The sequence below is a fragment of the Haliaeetus leucocephalus genome, unplaced genomic scaffold (assembly GCF_000737465.1).
Source record: "Haliaeetus leucocephalus isolate CR32 unplaced genomic scaffold, Haliaeetus_leucocephalus-4.0 Scaffold417, whole genome shotgun sequence".
Classification (NCBI taxonomy): Eukaryota; Metazoa; Chordata; class Aves; order Accipitriformes; family Accipitridae; genus Haliaeetus; species Haliaeetus leucocephalus.
The window spans coordinates 8287661-8311251 of record NW_010972853.1 but is presented as its reverse complement, the minus strand read 5'-3'; the positions used below and the strand labels follow the sequence as shown (position 1 = coordinate 8311251).

The following is a 23591-nucleotide window of genomic DNA, read 5'->3' as shown; positions in this document are numbered from 1 at the left end:
TCCAAATAGGAATTTAAGTTAATTCCACAATCTTTTAGGTATCATTTTTTAGTTTTCTTGCTTTTGTACAGTTATTTAAAATATTAAAAAGTATTAAAGGTAAAAACCTCAACAAAAACTATTTAAAATGTAGTTCTCTCTTTTCTTATAGCATTGCATGTCTATGACATTCAAAGTCCAACTGAAATCTGAATTAAAACATTGTAGGATACAGAAAGTAAATTTGGAATGGCTTACCTTACACACTGTTGTGTCATAAAATAATAGTAGTTCCCATACTAGCTGCCATGCACTAAATACTGTAGGGCTGAATTTCTTGTGACTAATTCAAACTACATTAGAGCTTTTCTGACCTAATTTGCCCCAATATGATTGTTTCAGAAGTTCCTTGCAGCTAGATGAGATCTAAAAAGATGATCAAGCTAATTATTTTAAGTTAAAAGATGTATATTTAGGAAAGCATTAAACATTGCATCAGTTGTGCACCTAATATTTTCCAAATCTCTAGGAAGATAGGTAGAAGAGAAAACGGTCAGCTTAAGATGTACATGTTCTGAAATTTCATATGTGCCATGTCTGCTGATGTTTTTGAATGCAACGTTTTTGTGATCCCTTGGAGAGGTTTTATGGGTATTTGATTCTTCAGCTTGGAAGAGGAGAGATGTTCAGGTTGTTCTTGTCCTCAGGTAATTGCCACTTGTTCTTAAATCCCCCATTTGCTTTTAGGAAAGACATACAATAATAGTTGTCAGATTATGATCCTTCATATGAGTCACTATGGCTTAAACTGAGGACTTGTAGATGCTCTGCAACTGTGACAATAGGAATTCTTTAGGAGTGTATGGTACGTCCAAGCAAAGTTACAATCAGAGCTAAGTTCTTGTAGTTTCTAAGTACTGACACAAAGGTTTGCACATACTGAAAATACAAAAAAGTGGCAAACCCTGAAGCACACGTTTTACTTTTCTATAGCATCTCTGAAACATCATTCATATTAATGCTGGGTCATGTGGAATGGTATGAGATCCCAAAGTGCAATTTGTATTTTGAGGAATAGAGGCAATCAATGCAACCTTTTGTCTCCACTCACCTGGCCCAAACATGTTCAGTTTTGCTTTCCCTTTTAAGCTTGTTTTTCTGCATTGGTAATGTCCTACTGCCCCCAGACTTCCTCTCTTTATAGACAAGCCTTGCCAAGCTGGTTTTTCTAGACCTCCTCTGTCCAACACCAAAACTTTTTCCAAGCCAGTGGCTGTGGTTAAGCTCAAAGACCTGCTGGTTATCCCTGATTCAGTAAGGATGGTATGGAGACAGTGTCAGATGGGACGCATTTACACAGACATTGCGGGGGGGGAAAGGCAATATTGATATGTGATAGGGTGAACCAGAATTGTGCAAAGATTCCCTGAAGGGTTTTGTCTTGAATTATGACTTGGCTATGACACCTTTGTACCATGGTATGTGCTTTTTTTTTTTTTTTCCTTTCTTGTTAGTTCTATGCAGTGGGTGCAACTGAGCTGCTGAGTCTGGCTTATGATGTGGGCATTCTAGTAGTGCAAGAGACTTACATGAAAATAATTTATTACTTAAAATTATGAGGCACATAATAGAAGATCAAACTAAACCTAATATTTTTGAAGGAACTTCCATCTGTAACATGCAGGAAAAAAGCTTTGTGCTATATAAGCCCTATTATGCCTGCTGGCACTAGCAAATCCTTGGTCAACAAAGGGCTTTTGTTTTGGGAAATCCCTGACTCTTGAGAAGTCAGCATAGTCACACAGTGACTGCTGAAACCCAGTAATCTTCTCTTGTTACTTTGCAAAATAAAGCAGGTTACAGACAGAGCATTCAAACCACTGTTTGCTGGTATTGATGTCTGAGTGGAGGAATAGGGTACATAATAATTTCCATCTGTGGATAGTTTAATATTAACAGCTTGTACTGAGGTCGGTTCTTTGATGTGTTTACACGTGTGACACTGAAGTGTTTTTCAGACCATAGCTATCTAACTGTGGTGCTTGTAGGATTAAATCATACACTTGACTTAAAGAGAAGAGTGGAAGAAGCCTCGAAAGACAACACAGTTGATTGCAGTCTAAGTGTGGTATTTCAGTATATTTAACTAAAGACTTGTTTCCTTGAATTCACTTAATTACAGTCACATAGTTTAATTTGTAAAAGAAAGTCAACATTTGCATTGCATTAAAAACATAGTAGTTCCTGTGATTACATAGATATCTAGCACCTCATTTGACAGAAGCTTCCTGTGAAGAAATAATGTATGAACATACTAAGGCTTTCTCCTCTGCCTTCAATATAGGAAGGAAACATTTCAACAAGTATGCTTCAACACTGAAAATGAAACTTCGTGCAGACAGTTATTGCTGTTTGTTTTTTTTTAAATATACATCACTTTACTCGGTTGTCCAACTAAGTAAAAAAAAACTAGCTCATGATAGTTTTTTTTCTTTTCTTAAGGCAAACATTTCAAAATTGTAGGAATACCTGTGTTGGTTTTGATTTAATATCTCAGTGTAAAGTACAAGAATAATGTCACAATACTTTTTAGATACTAAACCTGCAAAAGGTTAGCACTTCTTTGTGAACAGTTTTGAAAAATTATATATGTAGGATAGTGTAGGATGTGTAGCCTGTTCTCTTCTGCGTGAAGGTTACTGACTTGAATGTGTTTCTGCAAGCATGATTTCAAGTAAGACTATCAAATGTCAAAATTGAAGTATTTCTTTTCTGACTCTTCTAGAACATGAAGTTCTTCGGTAAAGTTTTGTCAGGATCCCTGGGACATTTTTAGTGGCACTGTTGAAACCTTTTAAAAGAAATCAGGCAAACAGCAGTCTTTTATGTTTTAGGCTGGCCTGTGCAGCTGGATTGCAGGGCTGGTCCTTGTCTTTTTTTCCCAAAAGGCCAACTCTGCATCCAGGCAGTCAGGTTTTATTGCTTCCCATTAGTCCCTTCAGCATCTCCCTAAAGTTTCTTTGATTTCGGTGCCTAGGAGGGATAGATGTGGTGCTGGAAGACAGTCAAACTCACCCAGGTAATAAGAACAGCTGAATCCATTGTCAGGGAATCAGTATTTATTTCAGTTTCTTAAATGTATTTTGCAATGGATTTGGACAAGGTAAAAATGACAGGGAAGATCTCCTGCTGAGGTATTTTTACCTTTGGGGTAGCAGTTAGATGGAGGACTGTCTCCTTCCTGCAATGACAGGGTTCTGTACAATGACTTTGTGCTTCTGGCTGCTGTAGACAAATTGTTGTGTCCTTGAATAGCTTTTAACAAAGCTCACCAGATAAACCTTGAGTAGCTTCAGTATATTCTGAAAATTTGAAGAAATTGAACAAAAAGGAGGGGCAATGCATCAGCTAGTAACAGTCATGTAGAATGCCCCATGTAGGGGAAAAGCTTGGCACCTCTCCCTTCTGGGAATTAAAACTTTTTTCAAAATAAAAGAGTAAGCAAACACTGGATTCAGTTAGATTCTCGTAGTTTAAGGCATAATTGAATTGAAGTCTCTGGATGTGATCAGTGTCACTGGCTTGGTTGGACATCCAAACAGTTAAGTATCTGCACATGTGTTTGTTGTCACTTGGAAAATCATATTCTGAGCTGTTAAAGTATGGATTACCTTGCTAGGATGGTTGTTCTAAAGGACTGTTTAGTGTTTGGAGCTGCGCAGGCTGTTTCCATGGTGTAATCCAGTTAAGCAATCATTTCCTGGGAAGTTTCCAGATTTGCTGAGTCAGTAGTCTGGCTGACTACCAGGAAAAACTAATTTATCTTTCTAACAAACCAGGCATACCGACTGAAGAAGGTGCTTTGTGGAAGAGATTCTTGCTTTTGCAGTGAAAATAGGATAGTTCCTGGTTTCCTTTTCTTTCAGGGGCTTTAAATTGTGGGATCTGTCTGGTGCTGGGAGTGCTGGAAGTTAAACTTGAGGGATATTCACAGAAGTTCTGGAAGATACTGTGAGGAGAAGCTCATCATTGACAAGAGGGAGGAGGTACTCCTCCTCCTAATCAGTCAGTCATCAGAGGGGTGTGGAGTGATGCTCTGGCTGCTGCTGCCTCAAGTTCTCTGTCACCAGCTTCCCTTCCCTTGCTGCCTCTGAGCAGGAGCCAAGGGTCGCATTGCCTCTGGCTGGAAGAGGGAAGGAGTGTGAGTCTGTCATATCAGGCTTGGGCATGCAGGAGAGAGACCAGATCCATGACTGCTGATGTCTTTTCTAGTATGGGAGAAGGTGAAACTCGGCGTTAGCTCTTACTTGACCTGAAGAGACTGTAAATTAAGAATTGCTGGTGTGTTACACGGTGTGATATGCTACTATTGCGTAATAGCCCAGTGCTTGCAGAAAGACAAAGAAAAGCTGAAATATTTTTCCTGTAAATAGAAAAAGCTGACAGATTTTGCCTACAAAAAATTTGTTAGAGTGAGTTTAGGCCTACCTATTCAGTTTCACTTGTTTTGAAGTGAAGGTGGTGAAACTGTTGTGTTCATTTGTTACTGAGCTTCTTTGAATATTAAAATCGCATTAAAAAAATTAAAGTAGGGACCAGTCTTCAAGACTGACATCCTACAGTAGGTCTTCCAGTGTTTTATCTTTTGTTTAGTATCGACTTGAACTGTAGAGAACCCTTCTAAATTACTAGCAAAAGTCGCCTATTCTCTAACATTACTTGGCAACCGTCTAAAGTGAGACTTGAAGTAAATCATTCCAAAATTATAACTGTGCTTTGACTGATATAAATTTCAAGAAACAAGTTTAATAAACAACAGGACAAAAGCTTTATCAACAGTAACTCAGTATTTGATCAAAGCTGATGGTATGATGAGTGACTGTTGCAGAGTTATCTTTCAGAAAGGATTGACTCAATGTAGAGCATCTAGAATTTGCTTTTTGTCCAACCTGAAGTCTTCTCAGAACCATCCAGAAGCATATACTAGCATATTAAAACTGAAATCTTGCCATCAAACTGAAAAAGCAAAAATTATAGCAAATAATTTGTCCCACACTCATACTGTACCACACCTGACATTTGATCAGACATCATCTAGGCAGCACATCTCAGCAGTCAGAGCCAAAGCCGTAGGGAAGCCTGTCTCTGTTAGTCATGTAAGGGCCTAAGATTAGTCTCAGTACATTTCAGCAACACTACTGAAGTTTCTAAAGCCTGAAAGAGGTTTGGTGAGAAAAAACTGGGCAAAACCAACTTCCTAAAATGCTTTGAGTATGAGGTTAACTAGATGTAAGTAATTTGGAGTTTTAAAAAGCTTTTAGCAGTATTCAGCTGTCAAAGTAATTTTTGATTAGGCAATAATTTGGAAGACGAAGGCAAAGAATGACAATACAAAGTAGGTTTAGTTTAGGTGATATTAGATAGGGTTCTAAGAGAGATCATAAAGTTAGGGTGTACTTGGATCACTTGTACTTCAGACAAGAGTAAGACTGTCAAGAAATAGCTCTAGTGGTAAGAACAGTAAACTGAAATATTAGTTCGTTGTAGTGACATAATGAAAGCAAGCAATAGAACACTTTCCCCTTAAGAAAGTCTTACTCCTTTTCAATTAAAATACATTTTAAGAGAATACTGTCACTACATGTGAAAAGTCCACCAAATGTCCATATTCAAGACAAAGACAGCAAAGTGTTGTGACTGATGCCTTGCAGGTGATGATTAGAATTAAGGCAAACCATTAAAGCATTACTTTATTCAAAAAGAAAATACTTAGATTAAAATGTAGTATGTCACATGTATAACTGTTCTTGTGAGCACTGAAGAGCAAATTCAGAGCAAGGTATCTGACCATAGCATAGGGTTGAGGATGTAACTTGTAAGGCACTGCACTAAGGCTGAAGGAGCATCAGTCTGGGCCAAAACTGTCCCTATTCTACATACAAGACTGAGAGGACCGTGTAACTCTTTCTGGCTCCTCCTGTGTGTTTTGTCCTGTCCACAAGTACTGAGGGCTTTCTTTTGCAGGTAGTTTGCACAAGCTGAGCAATGCAATTTCTGCTGTATATGTGGGCTCATTCTTTTCTGCCTGCTGAGCTTCTACCCTCCCTTCCAAAGTCCTGTTCATGTTGACTTCGTGAAGATCTAAAACTCAGGAAGTAAACACATAATATCAAAGTATGTACTCACACTTTTTCCACTATTATTTGTGATAAAGAAAAGACATATGCTTTTTTACAGTTGTTTTGATCTGATTTGTTTATGGTGACCATATGTACCTGGCTCACACAGTGTATTTTGCATATTTTTCCTTGATTTGACAGGACTGCATTTATGCAATGGATAAGCATGTGATGTTGGCATTGATGTCAGTTAGCAGGCTAGCTCTAATGTTAAGCAAATCTATTGCATATGCCTCTTTGGAAAGACAGACAGTTCTACAGTATAACTAAAGTAATTGATCTTCACAGTAAGAAACCTATCTCAACTTTGGAAGGAAGAAATATTTTTTTTTTTTCTCCATGGCCAATACACTATGAAGGCAAAGCCTGGACCTCTTTAGGTTCTTCTACCATCATAATGACTTTCAAATACCTTCTTTACTCTAGGATTCTCAGACAGAAGCATACAGAAATGTATTTTTATATATTGGTGACCAGGGAATAATAATCAATCGTCTTCTTAGATGAAGAATTTCCTATAACATTATTAGTTTGAAGCAAAACTGTTTTTCGAGTTAGGCCAATCTGAAGTTTCAGCTACCACAACTTTTTGAACAGTGTAGGCTCAGTGGGAATGACTCGTTTTCTAGCCTTCAGGTATCAGATTATTTGCAGATGATGGGAAGAAGATGCTGAGTTTTCAATGATCAAGCTGCATCTTGCCACTTTTTTTTCTCCTTTCCATGTTAACTCTGGATGTAGTTTGATGGTTTCTGAAGGGCACTTCTTAGGAGAAGGCAGTTTTCTGGGTCAGTTGTTTCCTGGGGTAATTACCATATTTACATCTAAATTAATTTAGTAGAGAAAATAAGGTAACTTGTTTCTTTCAGGGATTCTTTGGATTTCATGCCTTAGACTGTGTGTCTCGCTTCATATACGTATTTATATATATGTATTTAAATACCTATTGTGATCTATTGTGCATAATCTGAATGTGGTAAGGTTAGTGCTAGCAAAAATTATAAATAAAGGGAATGGAAAGTACTGATTTGTGTTCTATCAAAACCTGCATGCACACAGATTAAGGTCATAATTTTCTTAATGTTTATGCAAAAATATACAGCCTTTCAAGGTTACCTTTGTTACAAAAGAGAAAATAAGAGAGGTAAAAATGGCTTGGTTTTTTTTATCAGAACGCAAAATGCCTTTCTGAGAAATCTTCAGTGAATATTTTCATTTTCATAAAAATTAATTTTTTCCTTAAATAAAAACTCATTTCATCCACAATGTGAAATGTATGATAGTAGTGTTGGCAAAGATATTGTTTGATGCCGATCCATTTTTTCAAAAGCAGTCTGAGAGGGCTGTGTTGCATATTCTATTAATTAGTAAAAGCACTTACATTACTTTTTATGACATATGACTTACTGCTCTTGAGGTGAGTATGAATATGATACTCTTCTAAAAATGAATAAATCATTATTATTTCAAATGTTCTTTTTATGTATTTCACAGCAAAAGACACCATCAGAATCATTCACTGGGCGAGAGAAGAGATCAAATTCACAGTCGTACATTGGGCGACCTATTCAGCTAGACAAGATCTTATTGTCCAAGGTTAAAGTGCCTCACACTTTTGTCATCCACTCTTACACACGGCCAACAGTTTGCCAGTACTGTAAGAAGCTTCTCAAAGGGCTCTTTAGACAGGGTTTGCAGTGCAAAGGTAAGTAAACGCCCTTTAGGAACATAAAAGCTAAGGATAATAAAATCAGTAAATTAGCATTTGAGTAGTTACTATGTAGCCTTACTCATGATTTCTTCACTGAAACTGCCTAGGTGTAGGCACGTATACAATTACATTGGATTAAGCTGGAATCAAAATTACAGTAATTGCTGTTCTGCAGGAACTGGCTGTGTGGCTGTTCATTCTTACCCTGTGGTATATCTGCAGTCACTCGCATCTTTTTCATTCAGGTGTAAATTATCTTGTATTTGGCACTAGGTGAGCATGTGCTCGCAGGCGGTTACAGCAGAATAGTTAACACAAAAGACTGTGTTCTTATCTTCATTGTGTGCAATCTACAGTCTTATGCTTGAATTGAAGCATGTGCCTGAGTCCCAGCAATTCAGGGTTTTGGGGGAGTTGTAATAGAAATAAAATAAGGTGAGCTTATACGAAAATTTAAACCCACATTTTTTCAATGTGACTACTGTGCTCTCAAGTCTCATGGTGTTGTACCTTAGCAGGTGCCAAACTGTATCAAGCCCCTTGGATTGTAGCCTAGATTACTGGCTCACCTTAGCCAGCTAGAGTGCCCATAAATACAAAGCATTGTGCATGCTGTGGTTTTAGATAACGTTGGCTAACAGATCCTTAAAATCACCTTCCTTCTATTAAAATAAACAATAACTCTCATAGAATTAATTGGGATACTTTGAGTTACTGTAGCGCTCGCCGCATATCAAGGTGCCACGATTAGATCACTGATCACCCCCCAGATCAGGGAAAGAGACAGATAACACACACAGTGTGAGCGCCAACTTCCGCCTTTTATTGCGCAGTCAATTCCTTTTATACTAACAAGGATAGGCGGGATTACAGACACATCATAAGGCTGCGACTAACCCTCTAACTTTCCGTGACATTGCGAGATCTTCCGAACGCTGAACCCTACAAGTTACTTCTTTGAACTAACACCCTTCAAAAATTCAAAGTTGCATTCATTTAACTTAAGATGTGATTGTGATGTGATTTAACTAAAGCAAAATCTCTGTGAAGGCATCGTCTGTTTAAGTTCATTTTGAATCCCAGGACATAAGCAAATATTAACCTGATTTTTTTAAAAAAAATATTTACCTACAGTTTGGCACTGCTGTACCTCAGTTGGTTTTTTGGATCATTCTGAAGTTAAATAATTACAAGGATATAGTCATCCTTAGTATATTTCTTCCTTCCTGACTCTTTGCTTTTCCAGGTGTGTTAATAAGTTACAGCTCTTACTTTAAGTAAAATGTGTTCATAAGCCAAAAGAAAACAGTTAAGATGACATCTAATAAAGTGCTACTTACACATATGAAAAAATTAAAGGTAGAGTGAAATAAAATTAGCTGGGAAATAAGGAAGGTATTGAAGGACCCCTCCACTGAAAGCTGACTAGAAGTTGCTTTGCAACGCAAAGAACAAATATTTTCTCAATTACAATTGTTGGCTAGGGTTCTGCTGCTTCAGTTTTCAGTCTTCAGCATTTGATTTGTAGTCAGTCATTCGAACTGCAGTGGATACACTGCAGCCAGATCAGCTTCGTTCAGTGGAAAAGCAGCTCTGGCTTTGCAGCCAAGGACTCGGGTGTCCCGACTGCTCCTGTAGAAGAGGCGAGCACACGCTTCAGCTGCAGATAGTGCCTCCACCCAACCACCCTCGGTAACGCTTCCTTCCCCCTCAGGGAAGCACACTTCTAGCATCTTCATCCCGTCCCTTCCACTGGCAGGTGACGTGCAGCCAGGCTCGGGAAGACTCTCTGGACACGTTAACTTTGTATGAGTGAGATGGTAGGGCTTGACATTTATAGGCTGGATAGCAGGAAAAGATATAATTGTGTCACGCAAAAAGAGAAATAATTTTACTCTATCCCATTCTTCTTAACAGACTGTAGGTTCAACTGTCACAAACGCTGTGCTCCTAAAGTGCCAAATAACTGCCTGGGGGAAGTTGCCATTAATGGAGGTAAGTTGCCTTAACAATTCTTTCCGTCATTGTTTAAACCATCAGTTAAATAAAAAAGAAATGGAAAACTGTGACGTGTACAAAGACATGTTTTTCCATTGCTCGGGAGTGGCCTTTCCTCCGCAATATTGCTGTTCTATGTCGAAGATGAAGTGTGGGAGGAACACAACAACCTTGAAGTGTGTGTCTTCCAAATAGGTGGCACTGACAGGCAGGCTCAGCTGTGCCATAGGGGTGCTGTCAGCAGCAGAATGGCCGGGTGATCATGGCCTGTTGAATGCAGAATGCCAGAGTAAAGCGAAAAGCCACATGCATGAGAAGTTGGCGTTCACCTGTCAGATGCAAGCAGAAGATTGCTTTTTAATCTGGGGAAAAAAAGCGTGTGTTTTAGGATAATCTTCCTGAGAAGGAAAAGCATACCTGGAAGAACTGGGAAGGCCCTCCAGGAAAAAATTCCACTGCTTACTGTTGGCATAAAACTAATTGTATCGGTTGCCAGAAGTAAAGGCTTGAATATCTGCTGATTTTTCCCATACATGTGCTTTCACTTTTGTGTCAAATATAGGAATGTATGGGTAGGCTTGGCAGACGGTACTGGAGAAGAAAAGGGTGGTTGTAGATGAGTTGTTGATTGCCTTGAAATTATCGCTTTTCTGTGTGATAAGGGAATGAGACGTGTGGTGAAATGTTCAGTTTCTAATGCATATTACCATGTTAAGTTGTCAGCCTAAACTGCTTCTGAGGTTAATAAAGTATTGCCTTATTAGGCATCCTTTTTCAAACTTTATCGGTGATCTACTTTATTGAAGAGATATCAAGAATTTCCAAAATTAGGAATGTTAACTAATATTTTTCGTAGTATTTCTCATAGTAGTGTGACTGTATTACTGCAAAGGTTTTCTGTTTAATGGCAATTAGCGTAGGCAAAAGTATTTCAGATGCTGAGTGTCCAACTTGAAACATAAGGTGCATGATTTTCTAGAAGGCTGATGTTGCACTCTCACTGCATGTCCTCTCTGATGGACCTCAAGCCAGACTCGTGGAGTCACTATTTTTTTTTTTTTTTAATCTTTATAACATTTATACCTCACTTAACCCTTAACCGTCCCCTAACATAACTTTCTTCAGAAGTGCAAGTAATAATGCTTATGGAAGTTTATGGCTTGATTTTCAAATCAGAGAGCTAAACATACACCACGATATGTTAATTCCATTGATAATGGTAATCCCTGTGATTTGTAGTCAGAGGAAGTAACTAAATCTGCTCATAAATGATAAAATTTTTCCTGCGTAGGTGCAGTTTTAGAAAGGAGTGCAAAACGGGATTGATCAGAATTGCTAAGAGGAGAGAGAAAGGCAAGCCTTGTTTCTGGACAGCTGGACTAAATGAACAAAATTTACATTTGTTTCTGAATCACACCTTGAAGTTCCCTCTTTCCATCTGAGGCAGCTGTATTTCATCCCTCCAACACACCCTCTGTGCCCCTTCCCCGCCTTTGCTCCACAAGCAGCACGCTACTTTTGTTGACTTGCCTCCTACACGTGAATCTGATGCCGGGCTCGTGGGAAGTGATGGTTTGTCTGAGGAAGAGCTGAGTGAGGAAAGCTTGTGCAAAGCCACTTGGGGTGAGAACACGTACTCCAAGCTTACTCCAAGTGTACTGCTGGAAGCTCTCCATCTTAAAATTTATAGAATTTGGTTTTTCCCCACCAAATAATATCCATAGTATGGTATCGATAGCATCAAAGTAGAACTCTTAATTGCGTCCCGTAAATGACTTATATGGAGTCCTTAGGATTATCAAAGGCAATTTCATTCTGGTACCTCCTTTCTATTTTTACAGTAATTTGGTTCACATTATTTTCAAACTTAATAAATAAAATACAGTATCTGTCACTCTGTCCATCTGCTGTGTGATACATCTTCCCAAAAATAGTAAGTGAAGGAAGAGCTGAAGCAATAAAATTCCAAGTATGGTCTCATTAATAAACACATTATATACTAAATGTAGGAGGTTATTTTTAACTGATTGTGGGTTTATTAAAAATAGATATTAGAAAAGTGTTGTAGGAATAGCAAAGAGAGAGCCTTGCACTGTAAAGTGTCATTCATGACTGGATGACTGTTTCTGCTAGAGATGAAGTATAATGTGTCTCTTAATCACACATCAGTAGCTTATATCCAAATATTTTAAGACTACTGTATGTGGAAAGAAACTTTTCAGCTGTGCACTTCCAATTTGAGTGAAATGCCATCAATTTAAAACGTTTTGCTGTCAGCCAGTTCAGTGTGCTTTTTCTTTTGGGGCATCATCTACATTGACTGTCAGGAACCTTCCTCCACACAATTAGGCAAAAGTTTCTTGGTGAGAATATTTGGTGTCTTCCATGTGATTTTAACCTTATTTCAAATTTCTGAAACACTGCAAACATCCCAGAAAAACTAATGCTGTCTTTACTATCTAACGGGACTGATGATTTTGACATGTTAGATCACAGCCTGTATAGCAGCAGATTGAGTTTCAACAAAATGCCCCCCGTTTTTTGTTTTTGTTTGGGTTTTGTTTTGTGGGTGGGGCAAGGGGGAAGAGTTGGTTGGTTTGTTTTTGTAATGTAAGTCCTTAGGTAAATAAGTTTAAATTTTTCTCTTCCTTTCTGTCTTCCAGATAAATCCATTCACAAGCAGCAATACAATAAAAAGTTATTTCTTACTTTGATCTTGTTTAGGCATATCTAATCTTGAAATTGGAAAGTTTAACATAATTTAAATATAAGCTGGAAGATACTATTAATACTATGCCATAGTCAAATAAGTTAAATCCTAAGTCTTTGTATTTTTTCTATGGTATCTCACATAAGGCTTTTTGATATTTATTTAATATTTATTTTCTAAAGGCATGAGCATTATTTCAATAGCGTGGATTACTGTGCAGTCTTCACAGAGAACACTGTTGCAAAGGAAATATCTGTTTTTCGAAAAAATATAGTTCACATTATAAGTAATTGTCTTGGGATTTATTTCAGTAGTTCATCATCATGTCATCATCATATTACAAAATTCCTAGTTTTGAAATTACTAGCTTCAGTTTGCAGCTGTAGCCTGCCAACAGCCATCAAGCCAGTACACAATGTTCAAGCTGTATAGAAAATCTGCCAGAAGATCTCAGAAATAAAGCTCATGAGTATAGAATGTTTGATAGAAATCCATGGATAAGAAAAATCTGCTTTGACTTTGGCATTTTTTTTTAATAGATACCTGTATTTCTGAAAATATTTTGGTTTGATGCACTTCCAGTTTTTTGTAATGATTTTCTAAATGACTGGTTAAAAACCACACTACACCTACAAAGAGTACTGAGTTGAGATAGACCCAAGCAATGGAGTTCCAAAGAGAACCTGAGTTTTTCTGAAGCTCAAAATGTGTCAGGATGTTGCAATTGGAGTATTGTATGTTTTCAGATAATAACTTCAGAAATTATATTCCAGATCTTCTTAGTCCTGGGGCTGAATCAGATGTGGTCATGGAAGAAGGGAGTGACGACAATGACAGTGAAAGAAACAGCAGTTTTATAGATGACATGGAAGAATCTATAGCTCATGATTCTGAGATGTCAATGACAGGATGCCATAGTGACAATGGGGAAATGCAAGATGCTGATCCGGATCATGATGAGTCTAACAGGATGATCAGGTGAGCTGGGGAGTGAGTGTACCTTCCATCTTCTTTTGTATTTATTTTGAAGTATCATCTCTAGGGTTCAAGGGGGAATATACATGGACATTGTTCTCACTGAGAATGGAGAGAGCTAGTGACATGTAGTGGTTCTGAAATTGCAGTGAGATTGCTTCACTGAATATATGCATTAGGAATTTAAGAGAAGCTTAAAAATTATTAAGTTGAATTAGCAGCTGAAAACTGATGCACCTGTTTGTTACAGGTCTGTTCTCTTATTAAAATTATGTTGTGAAACTATTTGTGCATGAGCAACAGAGAACAATTTTTTCTTTTTTTTTTTTTTTTTTTTTTACTTATTTTTTTTGACAGGCATTTTTTCCCTGACTACTAGTGCAATGCTTGGTCATTGAAATGAACAAAAATAAAAATAAAAAAACCTGTGTAAGTGGCTATGGTATAATTGGCTCTAATTGCTTTCATTTTTAGATGCCTTTAGAAAGAAGGAAAGTTTGACAAACGTGAAGTAGTAGTTTGAAGCAAGTTACAAAATAGATTAGTGGTTTGAAATGACTAATCAGAAGGGAAAATAGGAATTGAGTTGTGCAACTCACCTCAGAAGTGTCTGAAGAGAAGAAAACATTATTCACTTACTGGAACTGTACAGAATAGTAGGGAAGAAAGTAGGCATTATTCATTGTCAGGGAACCTAAAATGAATTAAGATCCTTTCAGTAATTTCCTTGATGCAAGGGATCTGTACCTTGAAGAATTAGAGAATATTTTTCTTTCTCAGGTCCCAGTTTGACCTGCAGTTTCCTCTTTTATTTTGCTTACTAGGAGCCTGTTTCTGTAACACGTTTCCTTTAGCTCTCTGTTAGTAATGTATACCTGTTGCACTAATAGAACGCAATCCATTTCAACAATATGCAGTTTTACCTTCCGCAGCAGTGAACTGTTTTTCCTACTGGCATATTCATCTGCATAGACACTGTATATAGACACCTTGTATCATTGGAACATAAGCCTGTGCTTATATCACAAAATCAGTGTCATATAACATTTTGAATGTCCAAGTTGTATTAAATGGACGGCACTGCAGGTTTTCAAAATATAAATATCCAATTATAACTAATAAAACATTGATAACCAAGGTACATGTTTTACTTACTTGAGGGGCATCCCTGTATTTCTAGTACTACTTTCCCCCAGTTATTTCTAAGGATAGTCTCCATATTCATGAATTATTTTTAAGTGATCTATAAAAGGCAAATAAAAAAGGAAACCTCTTGTCAGTACAGACAAGAATAGTTAAATAGGAACTGCAGCTCATTTGATCATTTTTAGGCAAAAAAGAGATGTTAACTGTATGTTACAGTCTTACTGAAACTTTAAAACAGTGCATCTTTTGCATTTTGATTGGAAACTGCCAATTCATAAAATGTTTCTTATTTCCAGGATGCATTACAGTGAAGCAGGGCCATCTGCAGACATCTGCAGTCAAAATAACTGTGGAAACTTAAGATATTATTCTTTTCCTGGGCAGTTTCTGCCCTTTTTTTTGTTGGAGTTTTTGCACTAATAGCTTTGCCAGCAGGACAAAGAGCTCTCTGCACTGTGTTTTCACATACGATGCAGCATCTCCACTTAAAGTTCTGCCAGAAATAGCTAAGCATTTCAGTTTAGGATTGAAGCAGGTTATGAGTCCATGTTCCATTATGCAAAATCTGCTTTAGGAATGGTTAACTCTAACAGCAAGGAAAGTGGGAAGATGGGCTTGGTTGCTTCTTACACCTCTCCAACTAGATATTCCAGACTTTATCTGATGGTGCTATCAGGCATACTGTCAAGTTCCTATGCCTTCCTGACTTACTGTGCATCAGCTGAGTCATGGGAAGTTTCAGTGTGCATACATGAGAGTGCAAGGTAATGAGAGTGCAAGGCAATGGGACTTCACTTTAGGTCTTTAGGAACCTTTCTCTTAGAGGTTCCAGCAAATTCTCTGCTCTGGCCTGCCAGGGTACATGCAGCTAGGCAGCTGGCACATTTTCTACTCCGCAAACCATCATCACTCCGTTGTGTGTTTGAACGCAAGAAAGATCACAGGACAGTAATCTGATGGACAATGTTTACTTAGGTTATGGGAGATTCAAGATCAAGTACTGGTCTGAGTCACGAATAGCACAGGCTTGAGCTATGGCTCCCACACCCTAGCTGAGGCCCTAGTCATTTACCCATCTTCTTAGCTCATCTTTAGGAATATTTGGGGGGGGGGGGGGGGGGGGGTGGGTGTGTGTGTGTGTGTAAGCGTTTAGAAGGTCTCTGACATTCTCCTGGTGTAGCATTACAATTTCTTTTCTTTGTAATCTCAAGATAACTTGGAATGACAAAACAAAATAGGGTCCAGTCCAGGTCTGATAGTAATGATAAATACAAATGTGGATATTGAATATATATATTTTCTTATTTAAAAGATTTTTTTTCTTTTTGTCCAAAGTTACCTTCTTTTTAAAAGCCTTTATTGATTTATTCTTAAGCCCTTCAACCAGCAACAATATTCCATTAATGAGAGTGGTGCAATCTGTGAAGCACACAAAAAGGAGAAGTAGCACAGTAATGAAGGAGGGTTGGATGGTTCACTATACAAGCAAGGACACACTGGTAAGAAATGTTAAAAAATACCTGTCTTACTGTACATACTATATGATAGTACAGAATCAAATCCTAGCAATACTTTGATAATTTACAGTCATTCATGTAAGGCTTTTTTTTGCAGTATTTGTGATTCCTAAAGTCCTTACTCTTGTCGTAACTGAGGACTGGCACTGCTTGTAAGAAATAGGAGACAGTTAAAACACACCAAAAAATCTGAATATGTCAGTTGCATTATGATAGGCAGCCATATATATGAAGACATTCTGAAGGAAGTAAAAAATAATGTTAACACCTTAGGGGTTTTGGAAAGTAGCTTTGCCTTCCAGCTGCAGTCTCCTAGCTATCTTACTGCAAGGTGAATTGAGACTTTTGTAAAATAGATTTAGCGTAGAAAAAAGTTATTTTCATTCCAACCTGCTAAAACAGGAATAAAGACTTAAGTATGTGGCCTTCTGAAGTGAGCTGAGGTGTTATAACTGATACAAAAAGAAAGTTGAATTATTTTAGCAGCATACCTGTAGCAAATTGCGCTGAATGTAATGCCGACATCGAAGTGACATTTTAAACCTTTAAAACTTGGACAATTTGAACGGAGCTAGGTTATTACCGAAGCAACTGAGGGTGGCCCTATAAATCCTAAACTCAAATATAAAGTCCTTATAAAAATCTTGTAACAGCAAATGAATCTTTATCATTCACAATTCATCTCTTCAAACTTAAGCGAAACATTTTGGAAGTGATGCTTTTGAGAAATGAACATTTCATTAATTTACTTGGAAAATGCTAGAAAGATTTTTCCCTTGTTTTTCATTGCAGAGGAAACGACATTACTGGAGACTGGACAGCAAATGCATTACACTTTTTCAAAATGATACTGGAAGCAAATATTACAAAGTAAGGAATATTTTTCAGTCTCTCTTTTTACCAGCAGAATATAATGACTAAATTGCTGAATTAATAGTTACTTACTAGAAGTACACTAGTATTATAACTTTGATCTATGTTTGTTTTAATTATTTAAGCTGCGTATGTATGTTTTGCCCTTCACAAAGGCAGATCAGAAAGTTGTCAGCTACCAAGGACCTGTAAAATACATGTTGTGGAAATGGAAGGTTTTTATACAGGGGCAATTCAATACCAGTGACAAATTCTGCCAAGAAACTCATCTGACATTCTTTCATTCATAATACAAATTCTTTCCAAACAATTAGGTATAGTATGTATTATTTTAATTCTGTCCTTTGGACATTATGTTGTGATTTTGATTGTAAAAGATTGTTTTAATGCTTATATCCTTTTACCTGCGGCATTTAAGCTCCTCAGGCATTACTGCAATAAGTTTTAATAATGGAAAGTATATTTTTCATACGGCTTCGTCTCATGAATTATATCAGTGAAACGTGCCCTAAGTGTTATTCAAGATGAAACAACCAAGTTTACACCTATGTAAATGGTGGATTTGGAATCTTAACGCTGAATGATTTATTCTGCAAATAATTTATTGCAAATAAATTTTATTAAATAAGGAGTCAACAGGGTTTAATTTTCTAGTGGAGTTCTGTTGATATAAGGATGGTCCTGCTCTTTTCTGATGGCCCCTCACTGCTCTCTTTGATAAGTTTAATTAAATAATTAAAGTTCTACTTGGTCTTGGAAAGAAACATTTAGTATTTTACTATCAACAGTCCTCTGTGTCATGGAGTTTCAGGTTACAAGAACCTTTTTGTTTGTACAAGAAGCATGTGGTTAAAAGCAACAGCTAATATCATAAATCAGTTAAAGTTCATGCTTTAGTTTCATATGTTGATAATCTTTACATAGAAAGTAAAACATTTTTTTTCATTTTAGGAAATCCCATTGTCTGAAATTTTGTCTCTGGAACCTGCAAAAACTTTCACTTTGCTTCCTCAAGGAGCCAATCCTCATTGTTTTGAAATAAGCACAGCAAATATAGTCTACTATGTTGGAGAAAACATAGAAAACCTCTCAAGTGTTCCACTGAATAACAGTGTTATCACCAGTGGTATTGGCATTGATGTGGCACGAATGTGGGAGATGGCCATACAGCATGCCCTGATGCCCGTCATCCCTAAAGGGGCATCGACTGGGTCAGGACCCAGCCTGCACAGTAAGTTTATTCATTTCCTCTATTTCAGATAAGTAGAGTCATATCACAAATGACATTGCTCAATCTTCTGCACACATTGAAAGAAAGTATTGCACAGCTAGTAAAGGCTATTCTGTCATGGCTTGTCACCTGTCTGCATATTATTTTAAACACTACAGTTTCTCATCTGTGTGTTTCCAGTTTATAATAGGACATCTGTATTAATATACAAGATGCAGATTTGTTAGTGAGCAAATAGTTGTTACATTGGTAAGGCATCTTATCCGCATTTCTGTTGCTGACATGAGTAATAGCCTTCTTGTGCAGAGGCATGAAGTTTTCTGAGCTCCAGTTGGGAATTGATAGATTTTTCCCATCGTGACTGTAATTTATGTTTCTAGCTATCTGCAGAAGCAGCTCTTCACTCTTCAGGTCACTGCAGCGTAGATGATATGCTCCCTTTCATCACATTTGGCTGTACAACTGCCACAAACATAGTCTCATGCTGAGATGAAATGAGCTCAAGTGTGAAGCACAGCTGTTCTAAGCACAACAAGGCAGGGATGTTACCCAGGACCAAAAGGACTGAATATTTTTTTTGCCTCCAATTTACGTACCTTTGGGTAGTTCTCTAACAAAGATGACAGCTTATGTAAACCAAACATAAAACTCGTTTAAATCTAGCCCAGGTACTGATAACGAAGTAGCACAGAGCAAACAATTCTCCACTACTAGGCATGTGCTACTGTGCTTCCTCTGCTATGTGTACTCAGCCTAGTCAGTGTAAAGCAAATTTGGGTATGTCTACACAATTTGGATTAGACCTTTTGTTGCAATATACAGCCGCTTTAGCACTTGACATCTGGATGCTATTAATGCAGCACAGAATGCTAATGAGACCGCAAGCCCTTCGGAAACCAAGTAATACAACAGGCTGTGGCATTACATCTCCAGGCACAACAGCTCCCATATCAGATTAGATCAGCTCTGTCCTTTGCTTTCTTGCCTGGGTTCCTGCATAAAATAGTGTCAAATTCTGGGTGTCATTTCAATCAGGCTAGTTGCCTAGTGCCCCTGGGTTGAACCCAGTGTAGCTAAACAAATCACCTAAAATGCTGGACTGGGAATGACAGCTGTCTTCTCTCCCTCTTGCAAAGTTTGAAAATTTTCTTTACAAGTTAATAGTTATCTTTGGGGTTTTTGTGTGAAAATTAAGGTTGTCTGAGACCTTTAGAACAAATTCCTGTGGGGAGTGAGAATGTAGCAACCTTCTGTCTCCTGCTCAAAGTGTAACACTTGTCCATGTCTTTCTCCATATATTTTTTTTCATGTAGACACAAAGCAGTACATAAATTTGAAAACAAATTGGCAATGATAAAAAGCCTCTATGTAACTGAAACATTCCATTCCAAAACCAGTCTATTCCTAAGGAAAGGATGAGGGAATAAGCCATATGGGGCAGAAGTTACTCATGCTACCTACTGCACTTGGGAGAGGTGCTGATGGCTAGTAGTGAGCGTCTTCAATGTGTAATATAGGCTTTGTAATAGAGGACACTTGTTTTGATGAGGCTGAAATCCATACTACAAAAATGAAGTCAGCATGAACAGGATTCTAGGCAGAGGGTAGGAGACAGAAGCAGCAGTGCTCCAAAGAACCATTCTTTCCTCCCGAAAATGACGTCTTTTTGTAATACAGTGGGCAATAGGCATATTCTCATGTTTTATTGAACCCCTTGGTAGGTTTGTAGTTCAGAATGCTTGTGGCAACATCCTAAGCTCTGAATTTGTAGAGTTTGGATCTGATGTTTGTTGTATTAAAGCACGAGTGCAAGTTTTTGTTTCCGTTATGTGTTTTAATAATGTCTCTTAAGCCAGTTGAAATGTATATTACTTTTAACAGTATGCAGACCAATTTGAATGCATATTGGCCTTCATCTGAATAGCATCAAATACATTGTAGGTGACACTATAAATAAAAATTATTATTAAATCCACTAAATAAAAAGTTTACCCTAGTTGCAGTTGTGTTACTTGCATGAGATACAAAGCCCCAAAATAGAATGGAAAAAAGCAATAATAAGCTTATAAATGGGAATTATGAGATTCCAGTATTAAAAAATTAATAATGAAATTTATAATTCTGTTCTTTTCCATACACTGCGAAACTGTTGTTCAAGTCACATATTTGTGGGCTGGTGTAATTTTATACTGGCTGGTGGATGAACAAGCTGACCTAATTGGTCCAATTTTCTAGAGCTGTCAGTAGATACTGATGTAATGTAAATGTCATTTCCTATTACTACATGTTTGAACTAAAAGCACAGCAATGTAAAGTATATTTTACTTTCTTCCCCAGGGGATATATCCATCAGTATTTCTGTGTCAAACTGCCAAGTTCAAGAAAATGTGGTGAGTGTTCTTTGGATGCTGGTGCTACACATGCTGTGATTAAGCTTGCAAAGTCATTGATCTGCTTTGCAAAGAGCAATGTTAGAGGAGTTCCCGTCAGCCATTTTTCACTTGCTTTGTAGAAATTAACAAACAATTAGCTTTGCTAACTTTTGAGAAAAGTCATCTTCATGGTACCTTTTCTTAAGACACAAGAGTTACATATGGGTAATTTCACGTAACACAGAATTTAACTATGGATCCCTGCAGGATGTTAATTACCAAAAGGACAAGCAAGCAGTAGAAGTTATTAGTTCATGGAATTTGTCAGCTGAACTTCATAGAGCTAATCACAAGCCTTGATAAATATACTATTTCCTGTCATCACTGAGAGATCAGATATTCTCTGTTGTACGAAGATGAAACTCTATCCAAAGGAAGAGTTACATATGTTGTTACACATACGTAAAGAATTCTGAGTTTCTTTTACACTAGGACTGTTAGACACAGGACATGCAGTCAAGGTAAACAGTCACACTGCTGGTTTTCTGTCTCGTGGGCGGGGGAAGTAAACAGGACTCCCTGCAGCCAAGTAAAGCTTTGGGGCAGCTCTGGTATTTGCCAGAAGAAGGTTGCCTGCTAGGGATGTGTCCATTTGTTTCCTAAGAAATAGCAAGACAGCCTTTATTATCAACTCCTTGGCGTTCTTTTACTCTTAGTCATATATGCTGCTGGTTAAATATCAGGAAAATGAAACTGAGCTCCAAGATTTGAGGTTTGTTTGGGTCTCCCAAATGAATCTTTCAACAGCTTGTGCTTTAGCCTGTGTTTAGGCACTAAGTAGTAGTGAGACGTGAGACTGCCTCTCTGGCATGGATGGAACATTTTACATCTCTCAGTGGACAAACACAAAATGCCAAAACCCAGAACTGCTGATACTCACAAAGCTTTCTGTAAACTAAGAAACCACTTGCATTTCCGTGGCTGACATGGGCTGACGTAGGAACTTTTTCAAGAAAATTTTAAATTCGTAATGTCTTCCTCTTCATGAAACCCAGCAGTCATTCCTAGATCTGGGATCCTGGGACATCTAGGTAGAATGTTGCTTACAAGACCCTCTTTATTCCATATGAACTTTTGTCTTCAGGTTTCACAAAGTTTAAGTATAATACTGTGTGCTGGGGGCTACTTGCCTGGAAGATGGCAGTGGTTGAAACCTATCAAAGATTCAGCAGCTTTTACAGCAATTGCAGTTAACATGGCTTTTAAGAAAATCTGCGTGAATGTTTTTGGCAGATAATATATTTTGAAATGTACTATAGTAAATGTATGCTAATTCCCACTAGAAAAAAGCAAATTATATAAAAATTTTGTTTCCATACCTCATGGCTTAATATTTGTTATGTTTATATAAACAGGATATTAGCACTGTATATCAAATCTTCCCAGATGAGGTGTTGGGATCAGGACAGTTTGGAATTGTTTATGGAGGTAAGACTTTGGTGTGTTGTGCAATTATGCTTAAGATAGAAAATTTCTTGAATGATGGAAGTATTTGGACTCTGAAATGTTTTGTTCCAGAAATTAGCTGCCCATTTTTTTATGTAAGTAGTATTCTTTAAACAGTGAAACTGTTTTTTGTTGACAAAGTCTTTTTGTAATTTGAAGTTTTCTACCCAGCAGTGGGTCAGTGTATATTAATAGCTTCATATTCTCTATAAGTTCTATTAAAGAAAGCCCTGAAGGGCAGAAAACTGTACTTTTTGAGAACTATAATGGATGAAAAAAAAAAATTTCTTCTTCCTGTTTTTTTCTTGGTGTGATTTTGTGAGCTTTTTTCTTTGTTTTTCAGTAGTTTGTTAGAATTGTTTCTCTCTTTTATTTTTTTATCAATTTTTCCTCTCTTTTTCCTCCTTTTTTTTCAGCGGTTTTTGGGGGTGTATTTAGGTACAGCTGTTGTTTGGACAGTGTGAAGTGAGAACTAACAACAAATTTCTCACTAAAGAATCTCTGTGGCTCTCTGATAAACCTGGGACATGCACACACATGCCTAAGGGCGGTCACCTATTTCATTATTTGCTAGGCTGGAGCTACTATCAAAGGACTAAGCCTACAACCTGCCAGTTGCAGAGAATACAGCTTAGGTATATGAACAAGCATATAGATATATATATATCAGAAAGTTAACTTTGCAACTTTACTGTTGAAATGCAGAGCTGACTTTCTCATATGTGTATGTTTCTTACATGTTTAAACAGCTTTGTCAGGTGATAATAAGAGAAATTCTCTTGTCAAAGGGTAGAAAGAAGGGAAATGACAGAAAACTTTTAATGACTTAGTGGTTTAATTTGCTGCAAACCTGCTCTGAAAATTACTTGGTTGTGGCCATTTGTACAATCCAGTGAAAGTGGAACACTGTTCAGAATTAATCATGTTAATTGATAGAGACCTTTTGTTTTATTAATGCAGGAAAACATCGCAAAACAGGAAGAGATGTTGCCATTAAAATAATTGACAAACTAAGGTTTCCAACTAAACAGGAAAGTCAACTTCGTAATGAAGTTGCAATTTTACAGGTATTTTTCTATTCTTTTTTACTGTATTAACTCCATTTATACATTTCTGTAAATACCAGATAACATGATAATTATTTTAATTTATAATCACTAGTATTTTTTCAAAAATAATAAAAAATACTAGTATTTTTGCTGCTTAATCTGCATAAACAGCCAAGACCAAATGTATTGGCAATGTCGCGTTATGAATTACGATTTCTGCGGTTTTAAGCACCAGGCATGATAAGGAAAATGTATGTTTGTTAAATTAATTTGAAGTTCATCCATTCTCTTGTATTGTCCCTAGAAATTTCATGCCTGTTGCCTACAGTTTAGGCACACGGTTTA

The 23591-nt window shown here is 37.3% G+C and overlaps 1 protein-coding gene across 1 annotated transcript in view; it reads left to right on the top strand.

Moving 5' to 3' along the window:
- The window catches only part of PRKD1 (protein kinase D1), a 73756-nt gene that overhangs the window by 32000 nt on the left and 18165 nt on the right, over nt 1-23591 (top strand). Inside the window, exons 4-12 of the mRNA XM_010574238.1 lie at nt 7653-7863; nt 9787-9864; nt 13351-13555; nt 16074-16197; nt 17008-17085; nt 18040-18319; nt 20657-20709; nt 22107-22179; nt 23158-23264. Of these exons, the coding sequence (XP_010572540.1) occupies nt 7653-7863; nt 9787-9864; nt 13351-13555; nt 16074-16197; nt 17008-17085; nt 18040-18319; nt 20657-20709; nt 22107-22179; nt 23158-23264 (1209 nt within the window). The remainder of the gene's footprint in view (nt 1-7652; nt 7864-9786; nt 9865-13350; nt 13556-16073; nt 16198-17007; nt 17086-18039; nt 18320-20656; nt 20710-22106; nt 22180-23157; nt 23265-23591) is intronic.